Source organism: Megalobrama amblycephala, linkage group LG7 (assembly GCF_018812025.1).
Source record: "Megalobrama amblycephala isolate DHTTF-2021 linkage group LG7, ASM1881202v1, whole genome shotgun sequence".
Lineage (NCBI taxonomy): Eukaryota > Metazoa > Chordata > Actinopteri > Cypriniformes > Xenocyprididae > Megalobrama > Megalobrama amblycephala.
In genome coordinates, this window is record NC_063050.1 from 54,428,543 (window position 1) to 54,452,943 (window position 24,401).

General features: G+C 37.5%; 2 protein-coding genes across 6 annotated transcripts in view; both read left to right on the forward strand.

Moving 5' to 3' along the window:
* The window catches only part of LOC125272902, a 7,164-nt gene extending 276 nt beyond the window's left edge, over positions 1-6,888 (forward strand). Inside the window, exons 1-9 of one of the 3 annotated variants that reach the window (XR_007185961.1) lie at positions 1-152; positions 581-877; positions 2,076-2,333; positions 3,624-3,923; positions 4,352-4,612; positions 4,715-4,764; positions 5,517-5,606; positions 6,016-6,056; positions 6,135-6,888. The exon at positions 1-152 is cut by the window's left edge and continues 276 nt beyond it. Coding sequence is in view for 2 of the 3 variants with exons in the window: in XM_048198077.1 (XP_048054034.1) it covers positions 89-152; positions 581-877; positions 2,076-2,333; positions 3,624-3,923; positions 4,352-4,612; positions 5,517-5,606; positions 6,016-6,056; positions 6,135-6,140 (1,317 nt within the window). In the remaining variant the exon portion in view is untranslated. Of the gene's footprint in view, positions 153-580; positions 878-2,075; positions 2,334-3,623; positions 3,924-4,351; positions 4,613-4,714; positions 5,490-5,516; positions 5,607-6,015; positions 6,057-6,134 lie in introns of those variants that run through there. The other 2 variants (XM_048198077.1, XM_048198078.1) reach the window with 2 other exon arrangements.
* A 2,197-nt stretch (positions 6,889-9,085) lies between these two features.
* Positions 9,086-20,075, forward strand: LOC125272911 (CD48 antigen-like). Of its 3 annotated transcripts, XM_048198092.1 has the most exons (7): positions 9,089-9,295; positions 14,718-14,862; positions 15,979-16,072; positions 16,857-17,156; positions 18,381-18,635; positions 19,823-19,908; positions 20,041-20,075. In XM_048198092.1, exons 2-6 carry the CDS (start codon positions 14,845-14,847, stop codon positions 19,894-19,896), a joined length of 741 nt encoding a protein of 246 aa, XP_048054049.1. In that variant the 5' UTR covers positions 9,089-9,295; positions 14,718-14,844; the 3' UTR covers positions 19,897-19,908; positions 20,041-20,075. The 3 variants fall into 3 exon arrangements, with proteins under 3 accessions (XP_048054051.1, XP_048054049.1, XP_048054050.1); XM_048198093.1 differs by lacking the exon at positions 14,718-14,862 and having other exon boundaries at positions 9,092-9,295; XM_048198094.1 differs by lacking the exons at positions 14,718-14,862; positions 15,979-16,072 and having other exon boundaries at positions 9,086-9,295.
* The last annotated feature ends 4,326 nt before the right edge of the window (positions 20,076-24,401 follow it).

The following is a 24,401-nucleotide window of genomic DNA, read 5'->3' on the forward strand; positions in this document are numbered from 1 at the left end:
TTACATCTCATCTCATGCGTATAAAGACATACTAAGCAAAATATACTGCCGAAGAAAGGTGCATTAACATGTACTTTATGTAACAAAAATGTCCCTTCGATGCTTGTTGTTGGTCTCCATCGTTGTGTTCATCACCACAGAAGCTGTTTCAGGTATGTCTACTTGATGTTTATAACATTTTATCAAAAATGGCGCAGCATCTGTTTCTTTTTTTTTCGACTATAAAGAAGTTTAGTTTTTAATGATTTAGGCCCAGTTTCACAGACAGGGCTTAGACTAAGATAGGATTAGGCCTTTCAATTAGGGCATTTAAGTAACTTTTATAGACGTACCCTAGAAAAAAAAACATTACTGGTGTGTGTCAAGAGACAAAACAAAGACACTGACATAATTTAAAATATGTCAGTTAATAAAGCTCAAACATGCAGTTTAGTCTAGGACTAAACTTAAGCCTTGTCTGTGAAACTGGAGGATAGTGTATTTTAACCTAGAATTTACAAATATTAAATTGCTGTAGTGAATGACAGAGACTTGCTTGTTGAATGTTGACTAACATACTCTTTTATATTTTATCCATCAGATGGATATGTGATGAAAGCAGTGGGTGATCGAGTTTCTTTTCGTCCAGACAACTTTGTTCCTCCTGTCACCAGCATCATCTGGAAACACAGAAACGCTGGTAATATTCCTGTCAATGTGATTGAATGGGTTGAAGGAGAAACTGTAATCCCGATTCAGAGATTCAAAGACATCACAACTGTTGATGAGAAGACTGGACAAATCACTATCACTAATCTAAAAGTCGAACATAGTGGAATTTATACCCTTGACATCAACAGTAAAGAGCAGCAACAGAGATTCATCTTGATTGTTATGGGTGAGTGAATATTGATTGATTAATATTAATACTGTTAAAGCATCTTCTTGTTATGTTTTTACTTAACATAAAATTTTTATTTTGAAATGATATTATAATCATTTTTATAATGTTAATATATGTTCATTGTAATTTAACCATTATTATAACAGAAGTTACCACAGTTTTATTGTGTTTTGAACATACAGTAGTACTGCAGTGTAAATACCATATATGGTAATCTTTCAGTACCAGGATATGTTATACTGAATCATAGGCGCCGATCTCATGGGTGCTCGGGGGCTGGAGGATACGAGATATTCTCCACTGATTTTAACCAATATAAATCGATTGGATCTTTTAGACACGATCACTGTTTTATAGTTTATTTAAGGACGTTTCTATGGCGATATTTTAATGGCAAACGTCGAGCGAGCATCCAAGTGATGCGCGAGCACAAATGGCTCCGCTCTTGATCATACATGTGCGCGCTCAAACTCAAACTCTTCTTGCATCAGATATCAGCGAGAGCATGACTCGCGACAACACTCGTGAAAAGAATGTGCTTTTGGCTCGAAATTCTCATCTTGCTGCATGGATATAATGCAAATAAAACATCCAGTTTATGTTGATTTTGAGTTAAATAAGAAGCGAACTGGCGCTGAAACGAGTTGTTTTTGAAATCATGCTGAGGAATGTTATGGCTCGTGTAAGTTAGTCTTCAGACATCTCTTGACTATCACTAGCAAAATGCACACAAACATTTTGATATACCAACATTCATGAACTTCTTTTAACTTAAAGAGGAAAAAACTAAATGAGGGCAGATTCGAACCACTGATAATTAGAGCACGGCTGGACCTCGCTCTATTGACAAGAATTCTACCACGAAACCATTAGGAAATACGAAAATTGAGCGCGGATTTATCTAAAATATAATATAGATGTAATGGGCACTGGGCACCCACGGCAGAAACATAAATCGGCGCCTATGTACTGAACGATTTCCATTACTGTATTATGGCAGTACAGCAATGATAACAGATATCAAACCATGGTACTTTGAATATACCATGGTACTGACAAAAGTACTTCTGAGAATACCATACAAAAACATGGCAGTACAATGGTGCTTTATTTGTGTGCTATCAATTGTATTAAAACTGTATTAAAATTTCATAGAATTACCATCTGATTTTGTTCATTGTTTCTTTCACAGAAGGGGTCCCCAAACCTGCAATAAAAATAAAGTCGAGTGATAATCCTGATGTTGTGTATTTGAGATGCGAGTACAGTGAACCGATCATCTGGAAGAATTCTGCTGGAGAAACACTGACGGGATCGAAAATCAATCCGAAAGGAGAGTCCATCACAGTCAAAAATGAAGGAAATCCAGAAAACTTCTACACCTGTACACTGAAGAACACAGTGAGTGAGGAAACCAGTGATCCGGTCTATGAGAGAGATCTGTTTAAAGGTGAGACTGATTTACTTAAACAGCATTTAGGCTACTAAAGCAGAAAATCACTAAAGCTCTATTCGTACGGAATTAGTATTAATTCTGGTGACCTCCAGTCATTTGTAATAATTGCAGAGGTTGTCTGTGATCCCGTGCAAATCGTCCATGTCTGTCTGTAATTTGTAAAGTGAAAATTCCCTCGCAAAAAACCTACCATATTTCGCCAAACATGAGGTCCTGGGATAATATTAGTCCAGTGCGAATCGGCATCTATGTATTTTGGTGGGGTCGTATAAACTTTGTTCAAGGTTTTTGTTTTCTGTGCGTCTTTTTATCCATCTTTCATTAAGAATAGAGTTGTGTTGGAGTGTTTTGATAGTATTTTGGGTGCTGTGTCATATCGCTACACCATACAACTATGCAATTTGCAGAAAGAGAAAACTGAAAACCATCAGGAGAGCGAAAACAAAAAGAATGATTAGATGGAGACAGATGACATGTATAGCAGCACATTCTCCTGTTTATGATATATCATGCAGCTAGACCTATAATGACAAGACATTTCCAAAAGCCTATCAGTAAAAGTAAAATCACAGGCTTTGCTTATCCAGTGTGAAGATTACTTTTTATGTTTAGGTGGTGCTGAGGTGTTCCTTTTGTTCAGAAATTGTATTTTTTTTTTCTTTGGTGTGGAGTAGAAAGGCTTGTTTTCTATTTAATTTATATGCTAAGAGTGCTAATATCATGAGTCTGATGCTGGACATGAACCAATAAAGTAGTAAGCATAAAGTAGTTTAATTAAATGATCTCAATGTAAAATGTGTTAGACTTCTTTTTGAAACAGATTAATGAGATTAATGTGTCTTTATAAGAGTATGAACATCAAAACATGCAGTTTAAAATTGTGTCCTACAGATCAAGCCTCAGATCTCAATGCCACATGTTTGCAGTTTCTGTTTTCACACTTCCTCTGTTATCTCTGTTCCTAAACCACATCTCATGTGTGTAAAGACATTCTGAGAAAAGTGCATTAACATGTACATTATATAACAAAAAATGTCACTTTGATGCTTGTCGTTGGTCACCATCGTTGTGTTCATCAGCACAGAAGCTGTTTCAGGTAGATCTACATGATGTTTATCAAAGTTGCCGCAGCATCTGTTTTTTGTCAACCCTAAAGCAGTTTAGTTTATAATGATATCATAGTGTATTGTAACCTAATTTAAACATATTAAATGACTGCAGTGAATGACAGAGACTTGCTTGTTGAATGTTGACTAACATACTCTCTCATATTTTATCCATCAGATGTAGATGTGATGAAAGCAGTGGGTGATCAAGTTTCTTTTCGTCCAGACAAATTCATTCCTCCTGTCACCAGCATCATCTGGAAACACATAAACACTGATGGAACTGTTACTGTCAAGGCGATTGAATGGGATGAAGGAGAAACTCTAATCCCGTATCCGAGATTCAAAGACATCACAACTGTTGATGAGAAGACTGGAAAAATCACTATAACTAATCTAAAAGTCGAACATAGTGGAGTTTATACCATTGACATCAACAGTAAAGAGCAGGAACAGAGATTCACATTGACTGTTATGGGTGAGTGAATATTGATTATTAATATTAATACTGTTAAAGCATCTTATTGTTATGTTTTTTACTTAACATAAAATAGCTAGTATAACTGTCAACTTGTTTTTATTTATTTTTTTGTGTGAAATTATAATCATTTTTATATATATGTTCATTGTAATTTAACCATTATTATAACAGAAGTTACCACAGTTTTATTGTGTTTTGAACATACAGTAGTAACGCAGTGTTGGAGTATGTAATTACCATATATGGTAATCATTCAGTACTGAACAATTACCATCACTGTATTGTGGCAGTACTATAGTACAGTGATATCAGAATATGAAACCATATACCATGGTGATACCAAGTAGTAAGTTATCATTTGTATTAAAACTGTATTAAAATACCATAGTTTAACATCTGATTTTGTTTCATTGTTTCTTCCACAGAGCGGGTCCCCAAACCTGTTATAAAAATAGAGAAGAGTAAAGATAACCCTGATGTTGTGTATTTAATATGTGAGTACAGTGAAACGATCATCTGGAAGAATTCTGCTGGAGAAACACTGACGGGTTCACCAATCACTCCGAAAGGAGAGTCCATCACAGTCAAAAACGAAGGGAATCCAGAAAACTTCTACACCTGTACACTCGATAACGGCGCAAGTAAAGAAACCAGTGATCCAGTCTATGAGAGAGATCTGTTTGATGGTGAGACTTCAACATTATTTTCTAAAGCAGAAAATCATATGAATCGTGAAAATAAAATGAAAATGAATCATGTATCAATGTGTACTTTGTCTCACTTCGAAGCTTGTTGTTGGTCTCCATCATTGTGTTCATCAGCACAGAAGCTGTTTCAGGTAGATCTACATGATGATCATTACGTTTTATCAAAGATGGCCCAGCATCTGTTTTTTTCTTGTCCCTAAAGCAGTTTAGATTATAATGATATCATAGTGTATTGTAACCTAATTTACAAATATTAAATGACTGTGAATGACAGAGACTTGCTTGTTGAATGTTGACTAACACACTCTCTCATATTTTAATCAGATTACTTTATGTTTAGATGTTGCTGAGACGTTCATGTTGCTCAGAAATTGTATTTACATTCAACAAGGGTTCGGACACTCACATCATGCTTAAATATATCTGAATGAGATTGCATTAGAATTAGATGAAATATCAAAGCAAGTGTCGTTTATTAGAAGAATGGATGACATCACAAGCACACTTTACCAGACAAACATTTCACAGAAAGAAGTTTGTTAGGTGTTCTTGCAATCCATCTTGAAATATGAAATCAGTTGCTCCTCTCCACCCAAAGATTATTGTGATGATTGTTTATTATAAGAGATAAAGCAAGAGCTGTGAACTGCATCATCTGCTGTGGTTATTTTTCATATAGTGGTTGTGGTTGATCATCTTGCTTGTCGAAACTTTAGTAAAAAACACCATGTTTGCAGTTTCTTCCTCTTCCTCTATATTCTGCAATCTCTGCATATTCAGTGTATTTTTAAAGACCCAAATTTTGATCATTTAAATCTGTTGAAATTTTTTTTATAAGCTTTATATATTTATTTATTTATTTATTTGTTTGTTTGTTTGTTAGATTCAAACAGGAGATTTGTCATTTGGATTGTCATTGTTTTGATCTGCATGGCTTTTATCCTCCTTTTCCTGTTTATACCATCTTTATACGGTAAGATTACCATTCTTTTTAATCTTTTAAAACATTTGAAACAAATTTCTGTGCTTATCATTTCCTTAAAACTCAAACATTCAAACCACAGTCCCAAACCTAACAAAAACTGCCATTTGCAACCTGTTTTACTTTCATAATCTGACATGTTTCTGTGTGAAAGCAGATATTCTGTGAGAAAACAAATTGTTTTATCCATTGATTTAATTGGATTGTTGAAAATTCCAGAATGGAGCCATTTAGCTAAAACAATGATTTAAACGAGTATAAAAGTCTTAAATTAGGCTATTGGTGAACATTGAAGAAAAGAAAAAAGGATTTGATGAAAGATTGAAAAGGATGCACTCATTAATTGATGCTCAATTTCATGTTGACTGTAAATGATTGAGTCTCACTGTTGTTGTTTAAGGTTATTGTGCTGATTGCTGTGGGAGACACAAGACGTCCAGAGTAAGTTTACTACTTAATCAACTTCTGATCAACTTGAACGGTTATATATACATGAAAAATGAACATTTTTCCCCTCAGAAATGACAGTGATTGACTGATGCTCATCATGAACCTTGTGACTCTTCAAATGTAAAGATCTTCTCGACACATTTGTCTGATCATCGGCTCTAAATCTCAGCTTTACTGAATCATCTGGAGCTCTGAACCGTCTGAATATTTCTGAATATATGAATCTAACATATGCAAATACTTTGTTTTCATAGTGACAAGATGAGAATCTCTATATAGTCTGTATTTTTCAGTTTCACTTGCTCTTTCAGTTGCCATGAATTCATTCAAACGATCAATGCGATATTTTGTCATATGAAAGTTTTATGAATATCTCTATCCTGACCCTTTTAAAGAATTTAATTATGGGATACATGAACCTTCTGTAAAAATGAAAGAGAAGATATTAGCATTTATTAATTTTTTTTCTTGTAATGATTTGAGTTTCTATTGTATTTCTATAGCTAATATTAATCTTTGCATTAAGGATGGTATTTTTTTTTTTTTTTTTTGGCAAAATTGTATTTTCACAAAGGTTTCTTTAAAAAAAATACCTACTTTTTTATGCGAAGTAGAACATTTAATCAAATCACTAAGAATAATTCATGATAAAATAGGAGATATGATGAAATCTTTCATGTACTGTAAAGGTTAGTTTTTTTCTTGTTTTGTTCCTGTTTTTGTCTGATACTGTTACATAGTACTAAAATAAGTGTATATATTTGATGTATCTATATGCTTTAAACAGATCGGGTAAAAATACTGTTGTGCACTGTCATTTTTCTTGCAATAAAAAAGTTGTATAAAATGTTTGTAATGTTCTTGATGGCCACTAGATCAGTGAATCTCAACCTTTGAGTAATATATGAGTATGATATATATGAGTAATATATGAGTGATGTATAACCTTTGAGTAATGGACCATATATGGAACCATCCTCAAGAACCCCATATTTATTGGTAAAAATTATTTCATTAATTATTAGGCTTAAATGAAAATATCATCACAGTGAGACTTGGTAACCACAGGTAAAACCATACATGGCTACTCACTACCACTGCCAAATGATAATATATGTTATATAGGTCAAAAAACACCTAAACACAGGTAAAAACTATACACACCTTCACAAAGAATTATATATTCCCCTACCCACATAAATATATTGCAATATAAATGGCTATAACATAGTTTGTTTGTTTTTTGCACATTTCCACAAACCATGGTAATTTACTTCAGTTTATTCATGGTAAAAGTTTGTGTGTTAGTGTGGTGATTTTGGGATTTAAAAGTCTTATCTTCATTCATGGCATGTTTTTCCTGTTTTCCTCATCAGTCTCGTTGGGAATGTTGAGGCTGTTTCATCCGATTTAAAACTTGTTTAATCATCGAGTGTTTTGTGGTTTATAACCGAGAGGTGTGTGTCGAATTTGGTGGATCCAAAGTGGTCAATATTCATATTCATGCATTTTATGTGATGATGTTTTCAGAATTAGTTGCTCATTTGATCTTGAACCTTTATATCAAAATATGTCTGTTATCATTTATTCAGACATGTGATAATGCAAGATCTGCAAAATTCCCTAAAGAGTGTCAAAACAGCCCCCTATATCTATTTTCATCTTTTTTTTTTTTTTGACATTTGACCAGTCTATGACATAATGTATAAATCCATTTGACCTTTTCTTATTAGATCAAAACATAAGTTTGAGTGGGATGTAAGTTTTCCTATATGCTTATGGTATAAAATGGACTAAGTCTTTGATAGATAGTTTAGCTTTTTCTTTGCTCTTTTTGCTTCTCGCATCTCTTCTGCATCTTCTGCTTCTTCTCTCATTTCATTCTGCAAATGTCTTCATTTTGTTCCTTCCTTCTGTATATTCTTCATCTGTTAGATGCAATACTCTAGATTTTATTATTAATTATTAAGGCGAGACTCCCCGGCCCCGGGTGAAAAGGGTAAAAAAAAAAAAAAAAAAACTAATAGATATCACCATACTTCCCCAGATGATTGATTACATTAAAATTGCAAACACTTTTTATGTTACAAGTTTTCTAAAATCTTATGTTTATATATGCAAATGAGGCATTATCTATATGCGCTAAAAATATTATAAATATGTGCTAATTTGCATAAGTTTCTAGAACAAAAATATTGGATTATGTCAGGTTCAAAATTCTCGTTTAAGTTTTTTGACATGTTAAATTCAAAGGTTCTTAGAGAGGGAATTTTGGCTATTTCTTTTTATCACTCCATAATTCAGAAAATTCTATCAACAACCAGAAAAAAAATAATTTTCACCATTTTTTTTAGGAATAAAATGTTGTATAAAATCAGGCAAATTATATATCAACAAATCCTTCTGTAAAAACCTTTAGAATATAGATATAGATAGTAAAGTTTGGTGTATGAAGTGGAGATTTCTGACTCAGAGCAGGAGAAAAAAAACTTATTTTGAGAAAACAGCCTTTAAAGATATTTAATGTAAGTGAAATCTATAGAAGTGCTATAAAATATACACTTAAAAGTGTATTTTGGATATTTTCTTTCCACTAGTCTGAAAAAACACTTTATGAAAAGCTAAAAAGCACAAAATCTCAAAATTGACAGGTGCCTGAAAAACGGTGTTTTTGCCTGTAGTGTCTCCCCTTAATTAGGCCTACTTAATTCATTTGTTTGTCATTTTTATTTAATAAATTTGTTATTCCTTATTCAAATTTGAACTCTGACATAATCATTGCTGGACTGCCTGGATCTCATTTTCTCAAGTTTTTGCATCAAACTGAAACACTTCTCACTAGATGTCGCAACGCTGTTTAACAATGGACAAAAGGGACACACATAATAACTGCTGAAATATTTGCACGGAAAACGTTTCTCAGGTCAGCAGGACACCACGATATCTGATCACATTCAGCCGCACCGCCAGGAGAAGAGATGGAGGCGCGGGCCAGGTGAGGTGATATGATTGGCGGGCTGGATTTGGCCCGGGGACAGACAGTTGACGAGCCTCAGACCTGCTCTACAGTCAGTCCTTTCTTCATGGCGTCTCGGGTGTGCGCCTAAATACTTTCAGAGTAAAATACAGCAGAAGAGCGCATGAAAGTGTACTTTGTTTGAAGATGGTGCTTCTAAGATACCTGTCGACCGTCATTTGCGCTGTGTTCATCACCACAGGAGCCGCTTCAGGTACTTGATTAGCTTTCGATCAACGACAGCATAAAGAACAAGAGAGAAAGTTTCTATATATTGTGTTCTTTACACGTTTTCATGTATAGTACATATTTCGATAGCCTACTACTATTGGTGCGTTCAAGTCACTTTCGGAGTATGATGGCAGTGTGCTTCTACTTCTAGAAAATGCAGCTCAAGAATGTGCATTGGTTGTATGTTGCTTTTTTATGTTTTTAATTAATTTCTGAAGCCATTGTAAACTTTATCGTTGCATATTACATTTTTTTATTATGATGCTTTCATATTTTTGCTGGGAATCAGCTTATTTTGTTGTAAATAGAAAAGCCTGACAGTGTCACTGTTAAATACCTACAGGTATTGTGGTATTTCGCCATGTTTCTCAACACGTCCCAACTCGTTCAGATCGGGATTTAAGGTGTGCTCACACTGTACTTTTCGTTCCATTGACTTCCATCAAAGAGTAAAGAACCTTTTTTCACTTTTTTCACAAAACCTTTGCTCTCTAGAAACCCAGTCAGTTTGGGTTAAAATTCTTTGAAGTTCAAGTATTAGCATTATAAACACTGAATTAATCCCAACATATGAAATTAAATTAAGGACATGCATCAGAAAAACTGGGAATGTTGGACAATAAATATATGAATATAACAGCTTGATTTTGCAGTGTTGTCTAATGTCCATTAAAGCAAAAGTGTCCAAAAGTGTGAATTATGGGATAACAGACACAGCAATGCATCATGTATTATAAGATCATTATGTTTGTAGCATGATCTATTAAAACGTACAATATATATATTTCAATTCAAACCTAGATATTATTACTATTACTCCACTGGGTCTGAAATATATTGTTCACTGCAAACATGATGATCTTAAATGTATTAATTATTAATTTACTATTAATAAATGTGTAAAGTTGCATAAAATGGAAATACTCAATAAAGTAGGATAACTATGTTACCTCAGATGGTTGAATGGTTGGATTCCACAACTGGTAAAATAAAACATATATAAGACAATACAACATTTACTGTAGGATTCATACAATTTACTGGTGACTGGCGCTTCTGATTTGGCAGTGAAATTCACTGATTTTGGGTGTGTAAGATGTGAATGATTCAATGGTCCAGTTAGTATTTTCAGCCCATATTGGCGGCCGTGCTACCGGAGCGCCATCTAGTGGCTGTTACCCAAAAAGTATCAAAGTGTCACCTCTTGGGTTCTATACTCCTTAGCTGTGTCTCATTCCATTTAATTTTGAAGGCTGCATCCTCAAGAGGACGAATCCTATGAAGGATGCGGTATATGGAGTGTCCTTAGCCAGAATTAAATGAGATTAAATGAGATGTCATCTGAGAAGCAACGCCATTCCAGACCGGAAGTAACTTTTCAGATTTTGATTAGAGATTACCGCGACAAACAATTTTTTTCGGTGTATTAACTTGCACAGATGAATTGTTCACCACAAGACTAGTAATATGCACTAACAATGTAAATAGGGTAAATTTTGATTTTATGCCAACTTTAATACATTTGTAATTTTGAAAAGAAAATGTATTTACTTGTTTTATTTTGGTTAAAGGATTAGTTCACTTTCTAATTAAAATTTCCTGATAATTTACTCACCCCCATGTCATCCAAGATGTTCATGTCTTTCTTTCTTCAGTCGAAAAGAAATTAAGGTTTTTTGAGGAAAACATTCCAGGATTTTTCTCCATATAGTGGACTTCAATGGAGCCCAAACGGTTGAAGGTCAAAATTACAGTTTACAGCAATCCCAGACAAGAAATAAGAGTCTTATCTAGAAAAACCATTGCTCATTTTCTAAACAAAATTTTTTACATTTTATACGTTTTAACCATAAATGCTCATCTTGAACTAGCTCTCTTCTTCTTCTCTATTTGAATTCCAGCAGTGTAGACACGGCTAAGTGTATTACTGCCCTCCACAGGTCAAAGTTTGAACTAATTGTTATATACTTGCACTAGCATACTGTATATGACAATTTAGTTCAAAGGCTTTCCACACACGGGAGATGAACTGTGGACCTCTGTCAGATACGACGTCTTCGGGGATACCGTAGTATTGGAACACATTGTTGAACATTATTTCAGCTGTTTCCATAGCTGTGGGAAGTCCTTTCAGAGGGACAAGACGACAGGATTTTGAGAATCTGTCTACTACGACAAGTATGCAGGTACATCCACTGGAGGCTGGGAGATCCGTGACGAAGTCCACTCCTAGGTGTGACCATGGTTGATTGGGAACGGGCAGAGGTAAGAGCTTGCCTGATGGTAGATGGCGGGGGCTCTTGGAGATGGCGCATTCCTTGCATCCCTGCACGTACCTTCTTACATCGGCAGCCATGTTGGGCCACCAGAAGCGTTCTTTCAGCAACGAGAGGGTTTCATTGACCCCCGGGTGGCCAGTGCCGAGTGAAGAGTGAGCTGAGTGAATGAGTGGAGTGCGCTGTGTCCTGATGATATATTGCAAGCCCGGTGGACAACCCGGCGGAGTGGCGGTGGAGGCATTGGAAGAGGGAAGGGTCTCATTAGACCAGGTGATCGGGTTGACGAATAACTTCTCTGGTAGAATAGTTTCAGGTTCTTCAGGGTTTTCCTCGGGAGCATGGAGTCTTGAGAGAGCGTCAGCTTTAACGTTCTTGGAGCCGGGTCGATAGGAGATTGTGAAGTTAAAGCGAGTAAAAAAGAGGGCCCAGCGGGCCTGTCTGGGGTTTAGTCTCTTGGCTGCTCGGAGGTACTCGAGGTTCTTATGGTCAGTGAGTACTAAAAATGGATGTCTGGCTCCCTCTAGCCAATGCCTCCACTCCTCTAGGGCCAGCTTGACAGCGAGGAGTTCGTGGTTGCCGATGTCGTACTTCACCTCCGCCGGGTTGAGCTTGCGGGAGAAGAAGGCACGTGGATGGAGTCGGCTCGGATTCCCCTGCTGCTGTGACAATACCGCTCCTACTCCGGTTGTAGAAGCGTCCACTTCCACAATAAAAGGCTTCTCGGGGTCAGGATGCACCAGGAGCGGAGCGGTGGTGAAAGCAGTATTGAGTGAGTTGAAAGCTTCTGTGGCAGCAGGAGTCCAGGATAGCGACTTGGGTTTGTTTCGGAGGAGGCTTGTTAGAGGGCAGGTGATGACACTGTAATTCTGGATGAAACATCGATAGAAATTGGCGAATCCAAGGAATCTTTGGAGTTCCTTCACAGTTGAGGGTGTTGGCCAGACTCTGATGGCTGCCACCTTCCCCTCGTCCATCCAGATGCCACTGTGATCGATGTGATATCCAAGGAACTGCACTGAGGCTTGATGGAAGGAACATTTCTCGGCTTTGAGGTAGAGCTGGAAGTCTCTCAGGCGTTGCAGGACCTCCGCAACGTGACGGCGATGGTCGGCCATGCTCCGGGAGTAGATTAAGATGTCATCGATGTAGACGAGTACAAACTTGTGGAGAAACTCCCGGAGCACCTCATGGATGAAATCCTGGAATACAGAGGGGGCGTTGACCAGGCCATATGGCATCACGAGGTATTCATAGTGGCCGGTGGGCGTGACGAAGGCGGTCTTCCACTCGTCCCCCTCGCGTATCCGGATGAGGTTGTACGCGCTGTGGAGGTCCAACATGGTGAACACAGTGGCACCATGGAGATGTTCCAGGGCCGCTGGGACGAGAGGAAGGGCGTACCTGAACTTGACAGTGACGGAATTGAGAGATCGGTAATCAATACATGGATGCAAGCCTCCATCCTTCTTCGCCACAAAAAAGAAGCTTGAAGTAGCAGGGGAAGTGGAAGGTCTGATGTATCCTTGAGCCAAAGCCTCTTCGATGTACTCCACCATGGCCTTCTCCTCCGGGATGGAAAGGGGATAGATCTTTCCCCTTGGCACTAGGGCTGAAACGATTCATCGAGTTACTCGATTAGCTCGATTACAAAAATTCCTCGAGGCAAAAACTCTGCCTCGAAGGATCCTTATATTCCTATGACGCGCACTATACGCGCAGGGATCTGATTTACACGGACCGTTGTTCAATGTTCAGGAAGCACACCATAGCGCGTGATACGTTTTGAATTTAGTTGGCGCGATGGCGGAGAGTAAAGATGTCCATAAACGGCAGAGAATGTCTAAAGTTTGGGATCATTACATTCTTAAAAAAAAAAAGAGAACAAGGTGCAATGTGTCTACCGCAAAGTAGACCTGGCATTCCACAGCAGTACGACTTCAATGATTCAGCATCTGAACCGAAAACATCCACTCCATGCTGTTTCACCAAGCGTCGCTGAAACAAAGTAACGTAGCTTAAGCCTATACATTGATGTTCGCTGATTTTAATCCCATACTGTATTTGTAGCGATGTTGTGATGCGGTTTGACTAGATATGATGTTTAGCTTTGATGTTTTTAAGTAGTAAACGTATTCACGTTCAATTGCAAGAGAGAAAAAAGAACCCCTTCACACACACACACACGCGCATGCACGCAAGACCAATCGCGGCAATGCATCACATATGCTTAAACTTTTATGTAGCCACGCAACAATAATTTCAGCATGCACTCACTGTATACACCGGGACATGATGTTGTGACGTGATTTTTCGAACAGATGCTTCACCTAAAATGCACCGCAATGCAAGTGATACAAGCCAAATGCAGCGTTCTATTGAAAATGAATGTATGTATTTCTGCCGTACCAAACTGCAATGAAGCAACTGGTCTGACTGAGGCGTCACTCTTCCTCATGCACGGCACACACACACACACACACACACACACACTTGGAGTTGGAATCAATTCCTTTTTTTTTTTTTTTTTTTAAGAAATAAATGCCAAATGCTTGATCATTTTACAGCCACATAATTTTCGCTATGCATTATTTGTTTTGGTTGTTTAAAAACACACACACACAAAAATATCCGATTAATCGATTAATCGATCGATTAAGTGCTAGATTAATCGATTACAAAAAGAATTGATAGCTGCAGCCCTACTTGGCACTGACGCACCCAGAAGCAGGTCGATGGCACAATCCCATGGCCGGTGTGGTGGCAGCTTGGAGGCTCTCTTGGGGCAGAAGACGTCGCTGAAGGGGGCGTAACATTGTGGAATATCCACGGACCGTTTTTCTAATGGACTTTCTATGGAAGTGGCACAGACAGGAAGAGACTTGGAACTTGAGAATCTTGGAACAGGTAATGTAGAGAAACACTGAGGAAAACAGGTGTCGCCCCACTTCAGGACTTCCCCATTCTTCCATGAGAGGATGGGGTTATGCTGCTCTAACCACGGGTGCCCTAGTATCACATCAGCGGTAGAACCCTCCAGAACCAGCAACTGAATGTCTTCGACATGCAGTAGTCCAACTTGAAGTTGCAGTAATTCTGTCTGACGGCTGACATGTCTTCTACTCACAGGTTTCCCAATTACTGAGTGGATCTGGAAGGTTGACGGCGTGGTTTTGGTTTGAGTCCGAGCTGACGGCAGAGGGCGCCGGAGATAAAGTTTCCCGCTGAACCAGAGTCAAGGAGGGCGGACGCTGGAATGGAAACATCAGCAGCAGTAAGTGTTACATTTGTGGTGAGTGGCTTACAGGTAGGGTGACTGGAGACAAAGACACTCACCAGAGAACGTGGAGGACGGGTTGGGCATGAGGAGAGTATATGCCCAGGAGATCCACAATATAAACATAAATGGTGGGTCATCCTCCTCTGCCGTTCAGCGGGTGAAAGCCGTGTGAAATCCACTTGCATGGGTTCGTAGGCTGGTTCTGGGGTGCTGACGGATTCTGGCCGGCAGAGGACGTCGGTGAGCTGCAACTGACCCTGGTGCTCTTCGAGACACGACTGCATACGAGTGGCGAAACGGATTGACAGCTGGATGAATTGGTCTAGGCCGATGTTATCCTTGTATGCAGCGTGATGCAACCGCACTCGAGGATCCAATCCCTGACGATAAGTAGTGAGTAGCGCTTGTTCATTCAAGCCACTTCTGGCGGCAAGGGTTCTGAATTGAAGAGCATATTCGTTAACAGACATTTTTCCTTGTTTTAAATGATAAAGTCTCTCACCAATGGAAGAATCCCAGGAAGGTTTTCCGAATACTTCTCTGAAGTGTTCAACGAAATCAACATACTTCTGAGTTCGGAGATTTTTGTGACCAAATGGAATGGGCCCACTGTAGAGCTTTCCCAGAAAGTTGTGAGATCAGAAACGCTACCTTTGACTGTTCCGTTGGGAACAAGTGCGGTTGCATCTCCAGGGTCAGCGAGCATTGGAGGAGGAATCCGTTGCAATCCTCCGCCGAACCAGAGTAGGGCGCCGGTTTGGCCATGAGACTGGCGTAAACTGGCGGTGAAGAAGAGGTGGCAGTGGATGCGGAAGTGATGACTGGTGCTGGAGCAGGTGACTGTACTGGTGCAGGCGCTGGTGGTGGAGATGATAGCTGGAAAGTGCGACGAAAGGCGTCCACTAAATCCTAGAATGGATTGGTTGAACTTGTGTCCCGCTGTTATAGTCCGGTCTTCTGTTACAATATAGCCAGACGGAGACAGCAGGTAAAAGTTAAGGTGGTTTATTGGACACAAACAGAGTGAATGCAGATGACAGTTGAGTAAATGGCAATGGTAGATGAGATGTACGAATGAATGGATGGTAATACTGTCCTTTGTATTTGCAGGAAGATCACAGGAGTAGACTGAAGATGACGCTGGCGGAAGACACTCACACACAGACTTGGAACACAGGAGAGAACATGGAGACACTGGAGACAGGTAGGTATCGACTGGAGTCCTTGAGGTAAGCATAGAGGTTTCCTGTAATGCGAACGAGACCGGACAATATGACTGTGTGTGTGAGTGTCTTAGTGCTGGTGATGAGCGTGCTGATGAGATGCAGGTGGCGGTGATTAGTACTCAGGGGAAGGTGCTCGCTGTGATTGGTGGGTGCTGGAGCCTGGCGTGTCTGTTACATATATAATTAATTAATTATTATTATTATTTTTTTTATTTTTTTTTTTTTAAGAAAATGAGTGATGGTTTCTCTAGATAAGACCCTTATTCCTCATCTGGTATCGTTTAAAGCTCTTTGCAGCTGCAGTGAAACTGTAATTTTGCTGAATTTTACTTTTAACTGCATTTACAGCAGAATGTTTTGTATTTCGACATAGAAGGCCTCCTCTGAAAATACTAAGGCATGAAAGTTAATTTTTTGGAAAAATATGCATGTTGCAATAAATAAATATTTATGTATTTTAATAGATAAAGATTACCAACAAATGTGTCCTTTATTGTTAATCTTTGTTTGATTATGAAGAAATACCATATGTATAAAGTTTCTTTTTCTGTTATTGTGTTTTCTTTCTTGCTTGTTTATATAATATAATATAATATAATACTGTATATTCTCTTTTTCTACTTGTTGTAGTCTATATTTGTTCAACACTTTTTTATTCCATATTTTTCAAATGACTAGTGTCATGTTCATTTAAAAAAAAAAAAATCCCAAACTTGTTTGTTGAATGTTGACTAACACACTCTCTCATATTTTATCCATCAGGTGAAGATGTGAAGAAAGCAGTGGGTGATCAAGTTTCTTTTCGTCCAGACAAATCTCTTCCTTCTCCTGTCACCAGCATCATCTGGAAACACACAAACACTGCTGGAACTGTTATTAAGGCGATTGAATGGGATGAAGGAGAAAGTCTAATCCCGAATCTGAGATTCAAAGGCATCACAACTGTTGATGAGAAGACTGGAGAAATCACTATCACTAATCTAAAAGTTGAACATAGTGGAGTTTATACCATTGAGATCAACAGTAAAGAGCAGGAACAGAGATTCACATTGACTGTTATGGGTGAGTGAATATTATTTTTTTAAATAATTTAAAAGCCCATATAAATATCATATTTAATATATTATTATGAAGGTTTTTTTAGACTAAGTAGTGGTTCTCTGTTTTATCAGTATTTATGTGTTTAAAGGTTAAATTGAATTTAAAGAATTATTGCGCTCACAAAAATAACAGTATGGAAGTACAATGGTATTCTGTGTATTCCTGTTTCAGTAGAAATACCATGACTGATAACAATGATAAACTGAATGATTACCATAACTCTACTTGGAAATATCTTAATGAATTTCAGTACTGTCCCCTACAAATCATGGTACAGTGATGGTATCTGATTTTTATATCTTTGTAATTTGTGATAATACAATGGTACTGATATTCATGCACCATGGTATTGCGGCTCTCACAAATGTCTCCATGGTTGCAAGGCACACTCTCTGTGCAAGCAGGGGGTCACAGCCGCTGCGTAATATCATTGCACTGCTGCACTCATGGTACGGCAGCAAAGTTCCTTGATTATTACGCCAGAATGAGAGTATAGTTCCTAGCCATATCAGCCTAGAAAATGAATCTTGAGAGAGGAAATGTCATTGCTGGCTATGCAGGCCTCACTGAGCCATCGGATTTCAACAAAAATATCTTAATTTGTGTTCCGAAGATTAACGAAGGTCTTACGGGTGTGGAACGGCATGAGCGTGAGTAATAAATGACATTATTTTCATTTTTTGGTGAACTTACCCTTTAATTGTGAAGCTGTTATTGCCCTCCGAAGGGCACTTCAGTGTGAAAACAATCATGGCCGCCATATTGAAGGGTCGTTCCAAACCGAAGTGCTCAAAACTGAACACTTCAAAGGGCCCTTCAGAATGAAGGATTTGGAAGGGTGCAACTGATGGACACTGATGATTATATTGATTAATACTGATACTGTTAAAGCATCTTCTTGTTTTTTTTTTGTTTGTTTGTTTTTTTTACTTAACACAGTATAGCTATACCTTGAAAAACCATGTAAATACCATGATATGTGGTAATCATTCAGTATCAGGTACAGTATATATGCTGGATCACACATTAAACCGAGGTCCTGAATCTCTAATAAAGAGTAGGGGTGTAACCCAGGTGTCCTGTCTAACTTGTTTGTACAATGGTGCTTTTTTGGACATAAATTTGTATTAAAATTATATTAAATGCCATGGTATTACCATCTGAATTTTCTTTTTTCTTTCACAGAGCGGGTCCCCAAACCTGTGATAAAAATAGAGAAGATCAAAGATAACCCTGATGCTGTGAATTTAATATGTGAGTACAGTGAAACGATCATCTGGAAGAATTCTGCTGGAGAAACACTGAAGGGTTCAAAACACGATCCGAAAGGAGAGACTTTAGTGGTCAAATATGAAGGAAATCGTGGAAACTTCTACACCTGTACACTAAAGAACGCAGTGAGTGAGGAGACCAGTGATCCGCTCTACGAGAGAGATCTGCGTAAGAACGTGATTTACTTTACCTGCATCTGAACCTGCATAGAATTGGATAATAAAATATCAAAGCAAGATATTATATTGATTAATACTAATACTGTTAAAGCATCTTGTTTTTTTTTACCAAACATAGTATATGTTACATGTGCCCTGGGTCCGTGCTCTATTCTGATTATATGGACTCCATTTCCCACAATTCCCCGCCTAGGAACTAATCACACACTCACACCTGTTTCCCATCAGTAACACTTTATAAGCTGCACTCAAACACACACACATGGCTGAGTATTGTTTAGCCCTTTGTTTGCATTCTGTCTGTTCTTTACGGAAGCCTGTGTCCGCCAATAAATAAAAAATAAAAAGATTAATTTCGACTTTTTATCTCAGAATTCTGACTTTTTAACTCGAAATTATGTGATATAAAGTCAGAATTCTGAGATAAAAAGTCGCAATTAATCTTTTTATTTTTTATTCATTGGCGGAAACAGGCTTCCATAGTTCCTTGTCCTGCCTAGCCTTGCCTGTGTTTTTGACCCTGGACTGATTCCTTGTTTATGATTGTTTGCTGCCTGCCTTGACCTTTGCCTACTCTTTTGCCTTGCCTATCCTGTATCTGTTTGCTGGTGTTTGACCTGCTGCCTGTACGACTACGCTCTCCTGTAAATAAAGCCTGCACGTGGATCTCCAACTCCCGTTCCCATACATTACAGTATAGGAAGTAACTGTCAGCTTTATAATCATTTTATATTGTTATATTTTTCAATGTTATTTATCTGTTATAATTACTGTTATTTATTAATAACTATTATTACACTAACATAAGTTACCACGGTTTTATAGTGTTTTGAACACAGTAGAACCGCACTGTTGGAGTATGGAAATACCATATATGGTAATCATTCAGCACCAGAATATATATTATACTGAATGATTACCGTCACTGTATTCTGGCCAGTACTATAGTACAGCGATGGTAACAGATATCAAACCATGGTACTTTGATATAAACCATGGTGCTGAAGTAAGTACCATGGTACATGTCCAAAAACATGATGAACAATGGTGGTTTTATATATTTTAATTTTTTTGTATGTTATGGTTTTATTAAAATATCATAGTATTACATTGATACTGTCCTTGTAAATGTTTTTATAAAATAGTTTTATAGTAATATATTTTCTCCTTCATTAGCATCAATCAAAGGATGTGCCGTTGCAGCCGTCATTCCTTCGATCACTATGGTTATCATCATGCTTTTACTATAATTGATTTTAACGGTAAGACAACTATTGTGTTTTAAAGCATTTAAATGTGTTTCTTTCTTTCATCTGTGCTTATCATTTGCTCAAAACTCAAACATTCTAACCATTTATAATTAACATGAACTCATGAATCATTCACAATACAAGGTGACTGTGCTGCTTGCTGTGGGAGATGAACAAGAGTAAGCTCATTTAATTTCTTTGTGAAAAATCATTATTATATGTTTTACAATTTAAATTAAACAATTGTTTTTCCTCAGAAATAACAGCTGTGAGTGTATGATTGATGCTGCCACAGTTCTGCTCATCATGGATTTACTGAATCATCTGGAGCTCTGAACCGTCTGTGCCGTCATAACTTTGACTGTTTTTAAACTTTTGCTTTTTAACCTTTCTGGACAAGATGAAAATCTCTTATTGGCACCAAACAGAGTATTTTGCATGTGTGTTGATTGATTGTGTATTAATAAATAGCTACTAAAAAGAAACAAAAAAACATTTTCATGACAATAAATTTTACACAAAATGTTTTGCTTCATTTTTCTTTTGTGGTGGAGAGCAGAGAAGGCATTTTCTGTTTTGAATCAAATATCAGGGCAAAGAGATTTAAATACCAACAGTGCAAATGTGACGAGTTTGATGCTTGAACTAATAAAGTAGTAAACACTGAATGCAATGTAAATCACTCTGAATGAAATGTGAATGCATCGTTAAGATTTCTTTTTGAAACAAAAATTCTAATTCAGAAGGAGATTTGTGCCATTAGTGAAGTATCAAAACATGCATATGAAAAAAAAAAATAGTTTAATCAATTTTAAATATGTCCATCACAGTTTATTTTGTATGATGCAATTACATATTTACAGTTTAAATAAATATAAATACTGATGTGGTGTCAGAAAAGACGTGAGCTACAACCTACTGTAAATCAGTTATTATAAAACAACACATCCCAAATATTCACTCCAAAATGAAAAAAGAAAAAATTAAAGCAGTTTATGCAGTGCACTTTTGTTATGCAGTGGATATTTTTCATGCACTATGTAGTGGTCGTGGTTGGTAGTCTTGCTGGACACAGACACACTCTTGTGCCAGACATTATCAACATTTGCAATGAACGTACACAAGATGGCAGCAGTTCTGTAAATGCTGAACCCAAAAAGACCAAACCGATGGAGCCTGTGAATAAACGAATAACGTTTCATAATTAATTCATTTCAGGATAGGCTAATGTTGCACAGTCTGTGTATTATACTGAAGAAAAGAAAACAACTCTGAACAACATGTTCTATCATGTGTGCCTGTGAAAGACGACTGAGCCAATCAGAGTAGGTACGCCCCAATCTGCAGTCAGGTGTATTTGAGGAGATGCTGCATGTTTTCATTCTGTTTCATAAAGCTTTGCCACCCCAGAATTATCACAGAATAAAATATAAATGTTAGCAGTGTTTCAAGTACTGCAGCGGCGCTTCAATGTGATGACATAAAAAAGACAGTGTAATGCAAAATAATGGCAAGAAACACGTCTTTTAAAGGTGCCCTAGAATTAAAAATTGAATTTATATTGGCATAGTTGAATAACAAGAGTTCAGTACATGGAAATGACATACAGTGAGTCTCAAACACCATTGTTTCCTCCTTCTTATATAAATCTCATTTGTTTAAAAGACTTCCGGAAAACAGGTGAATCTCAACATAACACAGACTGTTACGTAACAGTCGGGATCATTAATATGTACGCCCCCAATATTTGCATATCCCAGCCCATGATTAAGGCATTAGACAAGGGCAGCCAGTATTAACGTCTGGATCTGTGCACAGCTGAATCATCAGACTAGGTAAGCAAGCAAGAACAACAGCGAAAAATGGCAGATGGAGCAATAATAACTGACATGATTCATGATAACATGATATTTTTAGTGATATTTGTGAATTGTCTTTCTAAATGTTTCGTTAGCATGTTGCTAATGTACTGTTAAATGTGGTTAAAGTTACCATCGTTTCTTACTGTATTCACGGAGACAAGAGCCGTCGCTATTTTCATTTTTAAACACTTGCAGTCTGCATAATTCATAAACGCAACTTCATTCTTTATAAATCTCTCCAACAGTGTAGCATTAGCCGTTAGCCACGGAGCATAGCCTCAAACTCATTCAGAATCAAATGTAAACATCCAAATAAATACAATACTCACATAATCAGATGTATGCATGCAGCATGCATGATGAACACTTTGTAAAGATCCATTTAGATCCATTAGCTGTGTGAACTTTGTTTATGCTGTTTAAGGCAAGCGCGAGCTCCGGGGGCGGAGAGCGCGAGCATTTAAAGGGGCCGCAGAATAAATCTGCGCATTTCTAATGATGCCTCAAAATAGGCAGTTAAAAAAATTAATTAAAAAAAATCTATGGGGTATTTTGAGCTGAAACTTCACAGACACATTCAGGGGACACCTTAGACTTATATTACATCTTGTAAAAAAAACGTTCGATGGCACCTTTAATACTGTGCATGATGGTTGCATGCGCCCAGTTTAGTCAGCTTCATTAACAAATGACTCTTATGAACCGGTTCTAAGAGAGTCAAAAACACAGAGCAGCCAAGTTTACTTACGAATTGTTTTTCCATTTGTTCGTCAAACAGAAAATTACTGCTTCTCTGCTAACTCAGAAGTCCTGTGAGAAATTTAATCCCATTCGAATATGTCTAAGATTCATTTCGTAATTTTTTGGCGAGCTGATTCTCCGACCGCCCGCTCCACTTTCATCATGAATAAAGGTCTTTTTGCCATGTGAGGAAACAATAACATGAAATCAATAAGAAGATCCCGATCACAGAAACTAATAGCAGAGTTGGGTACGAATCTAAACATATTTTAGTTTTTCTCAATTGCCAACACATTTAGTGTTTCAGTTGGTCCAGTTTCCCAAACCATTCGTTCAGTTCTCAAAACAAAGACACATTTCTCAAAACGTTTAAAATGACAACATTAGATAGCAAAACTGATGACACACACCAGTCAAAATCTGAGAGAGAGCTGAAAGAATCATTTATGAGTGTTTTAAACTTACACATACATTACACCAGTACTTTAGATAAGGGAAATTTCACTATTGTATGTACAGTAAACTGGGGCACATGTTGTAACATCCTCAAACTTGTGATTGTCAACTTTCTTTGTAGCTGTAGTGTACTGTATTTTTGCAGAACTATGAAATGACTGCCTAGGGATATAGTCTTGTGTCAGAAGACCAATTTACTACTATAGTACTGTATATACTGTAATGAAATTTGTCCAAATGTGCAGAGGATGCTGAATTTACCTTTATTTTTTTTACTGTACTATAATTGACAGTAAAGGATACTGTATTGTGGTGCATTTGATTTTGTCAGAAGAGAATACGTTTTTGACTAGAACATTTTATTTTGACCTGGAAGTTTGAGGTTTGTACAAGTTGATGTATAGTTTTGAAATTGTGAGAAAATGTTGAATGGTGTTAGGAATTCAAGAAAAACAATAACTAGACTGAAAAGCTTGAAAGACAAATTCATGCTGGCTTGTCATAAAGCCAATTTAAAGTCTTGTTTTAAATAGTTTGGTCAGTTAGGTAATAGATAAACGTTCCGGGTGATTGCTAAATTGTTGATAGGAGATTCTGGATGGTTGCTTGGCTCTTGGTATGCAGTTGCTAGGGTGTTGTTAGAGTATGTGGTTGATAGGGTGTGTGTGTGTGTGTGTGTGTGTGTGTGTGAGTATTGATAGGGTGTGTGTGTGTGTGTGTGTGTGTGTGTGTGTGTGTGTGTGTGAGTATGTGGTTGATAGGATGCTCTGGGATTGGGTGAACACACAGACATTCCCATCACTGTTAAACGATTAGTTCACTTTCAAATGAAAATTATCTCAAGCTTTACTCCCCCTCAAGCCCTCAAGTGTTTCTTCTTTCTGATGAACAAAGTCAGTTATATTAATAAATATCCTGACGCATCCGAGCTTTATAATAGAGCGAATAGGGATCACGAGTATGAGCTGAAGAAAGTGCTTCCATCCACATCCATCCATCCAACATGTTCTCCAACCAATACGACTATATAGGTCGTTTGTCACTTCCCTGAAATACGACTCATAGGAGCGTTTACTAAAGTGGTGCCCCTATTGACAACAGAACACTTTCATTTTAATTCATGAAATACGACCTATAAGAGCGTTTGCTAAAATTGCGCCCCTATTGACAACAGGACACTTTAATTTTAATGCATTGTTTCCTTTTATCTGCATCATATTTCAGGTTTCGCATAGCTCAATTGGCAGAGCATTGCAATGGCAAAATACAATCATGTGATCATGCAATCATGGGTTCGATCCCAGGGAACACATGTGCTCATACAGTGTAAATGCACTATAAATCACTAAGGTTAGGTTTAGGGGTTGGGAATAAATGGAATTAGGAGAAATGGTGTAAAAAGTCCACACATTGCATTTAAATGAACACACATTTTGATTGGTAATG